This window comes from Tarenaya hassleriana, unplaced genomic scaffold (genome assembly GCF_000463585.1).
Source record: "Tarenaya hassleriana unplaced genomic scaffold, ASM46358v1 Cleome5, whole genome shotgun sequence".
Classification (NCBI taxonomy): Eukaryota; Viridiplantae; Streptophyta; class Magnoliopsida; order Brassicales; family Cleomaceae; genus Tarenaya; species Tarenaya hassleriana.
The window spans coordinates 2,226,603-2,233,591 of record NW_010967707.1 but is presented as its reverse complement, the minus strand read 5'-3'; the positions used below and the strand labels follow the sequence as shown (position 1 = coordinate 2,233,591).

Genomic DNA, 6,989 nt, shown 5'->3' with positions numbered 1-6,989 from the left:
TTTCCTTCGATTCGTGTATTCTATTGTATATAAGAGATCAGACAGAATCTTGGTGTGAGTTAGGTCATTCTTCAACCCATGAATTAGGAGTACCCTCCCGAATGAAAGTAGGATAGATTCTTGAATCGCTCGCTCGGGTTAGGTTAAAGCTTGTTAGATTGGAATTTTGCCATTTTGTTCATCATTCGTTAGGACAGTTCCGGGAAGTTGCTAGAACAAGACTGAACCCATTACTTTGATATGTTGTTAACTCTAGTAATAATGTTTGATTAGTGAAACATTAATGTTTGTGCAAATGTGTTATATATATATTTACATTTTTTTTATGAATGTATGCCATGGAAATGTGTGTGCCTCCATCACTGTCCAACCCCATATATATGGTCCTCTTGTTTTTTGCTCTAGTAATAAAAGTTGTACTTGTTGTCTCTAAAGCCAAAATCTTGATTGTTAGTTAATGATTTTTGTTAAAGAGAGTATATGATTAGCCATGTAGATATGGTTTAATTTGATTCTTGTTAGGGTTTTTGTTATAGTTTTATTTTGTTTCTCTTTGTATTTACCAAACACATTCTTCGTTTTTTTTAATCAATGAGACAAACTCTACTTCCTTAATTAGTTTCCTAAAGCAAAATTGAATTCCCCTTCCTTTTATTGGATCATCTCAAAATGCTTTTGTCCAATGACCACTTTCCATAAATGGAATAGAAATACTTTCCATAATGTACTCTTCCTGTCTTGTTTCTTACCAAACCGATTTCCCAAAATCTTACTTTCTGTTTTTGGAAACAACTCTTTCCACGAGATCTTCCGATGAATCTTTCCTGCGATGAACAATATAAATCTATTTAACATTTATATTGATTAGAGTAGGGGTGGGCAAAGATACCCGGATTTCGAGTACCTGACCCGACCCGGGAGTCGGGTACCCGAAAATTTGGGTATCCGAGCGAACGAGACATGACCGGGTATTAATATTGGAATATCCGAGTTTTCGAGTTCGGATTCGGAAAATGGTTATTATCTCACGGGTATCCTCGGATATCCGAATAATAAAAAATTATGTTTTAAAATTTAGTTTTTTTATTAGATTTTGTGTTATTTTATTTACTATTAATGATTATATAAATATTATTGGATACATTTATGATGTGTTTTTTAAAAATAAATTTATTTTAGATATAAATATAATTTAAATTTATTTTGAATGATTCTGAGTATGTATATGTAAATATATTTTAAAAAATTGATTGAAAATAATTACAAATATTCGGGTTCGGGTACTCTCGGATACCCGATTGGTTTTCGGATTTGGATATCCGATTTCATGGGTACGAGATCGGGTAATAAAACATATAATCCGAGATATTCGGGTTCAGGTTCAGGTACTCTCAAATTTTCGGATATCCGATCTGTGCCTAGAGAGCCAATGGACCGACCGCGGTTCAAATTATCCGTTGCAAACCTCTTTTTTTTTTACACATTATATAACTCTTGCAAGAACTCGATTTTGTTTCCCTAAGTCGTAGTGACTATCGTTTACTCCATTCACCTGTTGGGGCACCACTATAATATATTATTTATATTAATATAAAAATATAATAATTTTGAGGGTGGTAATTTTGTGAATATTATAAATTTGAATGAAAGTTTTATAATTTGATCTGGATTGTGGTGAATAAGGAGGACATGAACGAGCCCAAGATTGGGAATTGGTGTTTTGGAAGAAAAAAAAGGGGCTTATTCTTTCTTTGGGCTTATTTGTTTCTTGGCCCACTCACCAAAAGATTTATTAAAATGAGTAATTTCATAGAGACCCTTGAAGTTTTAAAAATGTAGATTTAGGTATCGTATTTATATTTGCTGTATTAGACACATAGATTTTTAGTGCCGAGGGTTTGAGTAATTTCATAGAAACCCTTGATAATGATGATTCATTAGTAATTACACCTCAAATTAAAAAAAAAAAATTAATTTAGGGGAAAAAATTTTAAAAATGAGGCGGCGCCTCATCTGGGAGCCAAAGAGACGGTGAAATCCACCGGTGGTTTCATATTCTCCGACCATTTCTCCGATTCCAAATACAGCTTTGAGATTTTCCCGGCGACACTTCCCATCTCCGGCCGCTTCTCCGGATCTTCCTCCACGCACTCCAGCGCCAATCTCGTCAGCTTCTCCACCACCGTAACCGGGAACGAATCCCCCAGCCTCCGATCCATCCACCTCCTCAGCCTCCCCTTTCTCTCGCCGTCTCCTCCATTGACCACCTCCGCCGCCGTCTCTATCACAGACGTCCGCTCGAAATTCCCGGTGGACCTGTCGAATCTGTACTTCAGCGGCTCCTCGCCGGAGAGCAGCTCGAGCATCGTCACCCCAAAGGCGTAGACGTCGGATTTCTGCGTCGCGATCCCCGTCAATTGAAATTCTGGCGACACGTATCCCCTCACTCCTTCGAACCTGAGCGCTCTGCTGTCTGATCGTTTCAGCTTACTCGATTCGTCTCTCTCTCGCGACATTTCGTCGGTTTCGCCGCAGAGCTGGGCGGTGCCGAAGTGGCAGATCTTCGCGTTGAAGTTGGGCTCCGTCACGATGAAGGCGGAGCTCTTGATGTGGTTGTGGACGAGGTTTCGGATCTTCAACCCGGTCTTGTTGTGGATGTAATCCAGGCCGTGGGCTAGATCGGCGGCGATTCGGATCCGCGAGATCCAACTTGAGAGGACGGTAAAATTAGGGTTCGTAGGGTTTCTGAGGCAATCCGCGAGGGTAGCTCCCTGGACGTACTCGTAGACTAGGTAGATGTGATCGCCTCCTTCTCCGCTGTCTCCGACAGATGACGGAGAGTCGGTCCCTGAGCTCGTCCATGGCGATTCTCCGCCTGAACTTCCTCTGGAACACCACGGCATCTTTCCCGCGCAGATTGCAGCGCCAGGACGCCGAGGAGGATGACGAGGAGAGACGGCGGGCGAGGAAATTGTTGGTGGCAGCGCGGATCTCGGCAACGTCGTAGATGTGAGGATTCTCCGGCAATGATTCCCGAAGACTGGCGAGGGAGGTCCTGCTCATAACCGAAGGCCGCGCCGGCCGCGGTGGAAGACGAGCTCGTCGACGCAGGCAGGGCTCGCGGCTGGTGACTGGGTGAAGCCGAGTCCCTCCTCGGCCGCGCTGGTGTAGGTTGGGAAGCGTTCGTCGCCATTTTCGATTTGCACATACGAATCCAAATCTTCACAATTCAGAATTCGAAATTCGGAAGAAAAAAAATGCTGAATCGGCGGAGACGCTGGTAATGTTTTTAATTCCAATTTCATTTGTTTAATGCTGTGATGATTAAATATTTCCGAATCGTTGCAGAATTTGTGATTCCATCGTAGAGAATCTTAAACCCTAAGCTAATACCAAAAACATCTAATCATTTTGCTTAATTCTTATTTAAAAACGAACGAAAAAATCCAAATGGAGATCGCATTGACCGATAAGCATGAATAATAATATGGTTGCGATCACAAACTTTACAGTCCGTGTTTCCACCTGCCTTTTCGTTTCACACGGGCGCGGGCACGTTACATTTGCTTACGTCACCGTCTCACAATCCCGTACATCACGTGGGTCACACAGACAGTCCTCACTCACAGCTTACTTCTGATTGGACTGTCACTGTAGGCATGTCACCGATGCAATCTCTTGTCTCTTCACCGTCCGATCCTCATCCTACGGTCCGAATTTCGCTTCTCATTAAAACTTGTCACTGCGCTTATTTACTTGGGAGTAACGTCATAATTGCGTCAGATATATAAATTCCTTTTTAATTAAAAATAGCGAAACAAGAGACGTTGGAACCCCCCCCCCCCCCCCCGGATTGCATTGAGAAAAGAAAAGGTCAGGATAGTTTACTAACGAGTTGTTATGCAATTAGATCTAAAATTTAATTAATTATATAAAATCACATGATTGCTTAAGTTTGTTTAAAAAATGATAAATATAGTAGCTTTTGATAAATTTCCTATTTTAACCCGTTGGACCAATTTTATTTTATTTTTACATTATGGTATGATTGTAAGCTATTCATTGTGGTTTAGTTAGGTTTTGAAAATATTTTAAACATATAATAAGATTTTGTTTAATAAACCCGCCTTCCTACGATTAAGACAGCCGTAAGAGCATTACGCAACCATTCCTCTCTCCCTCTTCATCTACACAGAAAACACGTCTCTTCCTCGCCGGAATTCCGACATCTCTTCCCTATCTCTCTCTCTCGCCGGCGAAATGTTGGTTCCATTGTCTCCGAGATCCAACATCCTCGTACCATTTCCAGGTACTTTGCCTCCAGAGAAATAAATAAAAAAACGAAATTATAATAAAAATCTATATTTTGTTTGTAGCAGCTGTGTGAAGTGTGTATCGAGTCCTCACCACTTCCCTCCGACTCATGTCCGTGCAAGAAACAAAAGACACCGGAGACTTTTAACGAGTTCGGTTACCGAGCAAGCTCGGGCCTACATCTCGGCCGGACGGTGCCGGCGAATCCACTAGAATATGGAAGAGACAGCGGAGAAGAGAGAAACACGGCGGCCGTCCACACCAAGGTTGGAGGCTCACCGAGAAACCCAAGAAAGAGAGAGTACCAGACACTCCCCGCTTTGGCCAAACCCCCGCCGGTCTGAGCTTCGCCGTCACCGGGAAGCACCACCGTCTTCTTCTCCCTTGCGATCGCCTCTGCAATCGCCCTTTTCCCTCCACCTCGAGCACCGTGTCGCGCCTCTTGTCAAAGTGACGGAAACCCTTAGGGTTTCATTAACCCTTTGTCGAAAACGCTGCGTATCGGTCAAATGGGCCGTTCCTTTTTCACCAACCGGGCCGCTGGGCCGAGCGGGCCCAACAATCTCCACCTTGGTGGAGAAAGGAACGAACACACATAATAAAAACAAACAATAATCACTAGTGGAATTCGCCGTTTCCAGCACCGATCGACTTTCGTCGACCCTTCGACTTTCGTCGGAATTTAAAGCGTAACTTACCTGACTTACCTCGCTTACCTGATGTCCCGGAGTTAGTCACATGTCGCTGCCTTTGAACCTGATGAAGCTCCCGTCGATGACTCCTCGTGGCCTCGTCGCCTTATCCCGCCACCGATCAGCTCATCTCTACCTGAAACACTCGGTAAACGTGTTAGAACGTTCACCCCGATAAGACTCGAACCGTAGTCCTATCCCGCGTTGCCCGACCGGCAAACGCTACCCTCGGTTGTATGACTCCCTAGACCGTCTAACTAATCCTCCTAGTAAAGTCCAAGACTATACCCGCTAGCTAACCCGAGGATTACACCCGACGTCTACCCGTCTCCTAAGTCTATCCCGACTTTTCCCGAGACTACCCCGAGTCATACTACCGAAACCTGCTAGATACCTAGCCCGGATCCCCGTGAAGTCCATACTACCTATAGGTATACGACTTCTACCCTCGGACTCTAACCTGCCGACTAGAATTGTCCCACGGTTTTGTCCCGCGAAGACTCTCCTAGTCATCTACGATGCTCCACCGAGAATAAGAGACACGTGAGTGCACGTGCTCCACCTCGAGAGGGAGTGTCCTAGCGCCAACCTACACCGACTCTACCCGGTGACCCGACACCTCCCAGCTCCCACCATCTCCTGAGCATCCTACCCGAGGAAGCTCCACCTAAATGTGGAGACCTCACCTCCTGACCTACCACCGAGAACCGAAGCATCTTCGGTTACTCCTCCGAGGTCAACGTCCTTCTACCTCGGACTCTCCCTACCTCGTCATCCGAGACCTACAACACCTTCTTGTAGTGTCCCTACCTACCCGCGAAACAACTCACTCCACCTGGTCCTTGGCCTACTCCTGCAACCCGATTTCTCGGGTTTTGCCCGAGACCCCTAGTCCTTCCACCATACCCCCTTTCGGGGTATACCGAGCTAGAATGTCTAACTCCATCATCCTAAGACGACAAAACCTGAGTCTAAAACCGACTCAAACCCGGAAGTGACTTAACCGACCCTAGGAGTGATGTAACATGACACAGGGATGAGACCGAACCCTAGAGGACTTAACCCTAGGTATATTTCTACCTAGCCGTGCTTAAACACGCTCCAACCCTAAGTCTATCGGACCTAAACCTAGGTACGTCTCTACCTAATCAGACCTACAAGACCTAGAGAACACGACCTGACCGGACTTAACCTAGGCACTCAACCTAAACCGATCTAGCGGACCTTAAACCAAGTCTAACCGGACAACACCCTAGGTACATCTTACCTAAACGGATCTAACACACTCTAGACCAGACCTGATTGGACTTAACACAAGGTATATTTCTACCTAACCGACCTCCTAGACTCTCGCACAAACCTGATTGGACTTACCCTAGGCATAATTTTGCCTAACCGACCTATTAGACTCGAAACACAGCCTACCTTAAGACATGATTACGTCTAACCAGACTTAACTTAAGGCTACACAGACCTGATTACGTCTAATCAGACCTACAATACCGAGTCTACATGGCCCCCAACACAGTCCTAACCAGTCCTACGATCCTAAGCTAGACTAACCCAAATTTGGCTAAACCAGACCTAAACAAGACCTAAATAGCACTTACAGACCTATATCAGACCTGTACCAGCCTATTTTAGTCTACCCAGACCTCTTACCCAGCTAAACGTCATCAAATCCAACCTATTCAGACCTTTACTGAACAGAAAAAACAGGAATCTATGACTCACATCAGCTAAACCGAGATCTAAACAGGTATATCCTTAGTATATTTCACTAAACCAAGCCAGATTTGACACTAGACCAACCTAACAAGGTAAACCGATCACTACAGACCTTAATCTACCCTAAACCAGTCCACTATGCCCAAAACCAGACACCATCAGACCTATATGGACCAACCTAACCCTAAACCAGTTAGTTGTAGTCCTAATTTCACACTCCAGACCTAAACCGCCTAATCTAGTCCTAAAGAACCA

At 44.4% G+C, this 6,989-nt stretch overlaps 1 protein-coding gene across 1 annotated transcript; it reads right to left on the bottom strand.

Annotated features, from left to right (window-relative positions):
• Positions 1-1,891: 1,891 nt before the first annotated feature.
• On the bottom strand, positions 1,892-3,076 carry LOC104826378 (lysM domain receptor-like kinase 3). Its single transcript, XM_010559046.1, has one exon. It carries the CDS (start codon positions 2,901-2,903, stop codon positions 2,010-2,012), a length of 894 nt encoding a protein of 297 aa, XP_010557348.1. The 5' UTR covers positions 2,904-3,076; the 3' UTR covers positions 1,892-2,009.
• Between the last annotated feature and the right edge of the window lie 3,913 nt (positions 3,077-6,989).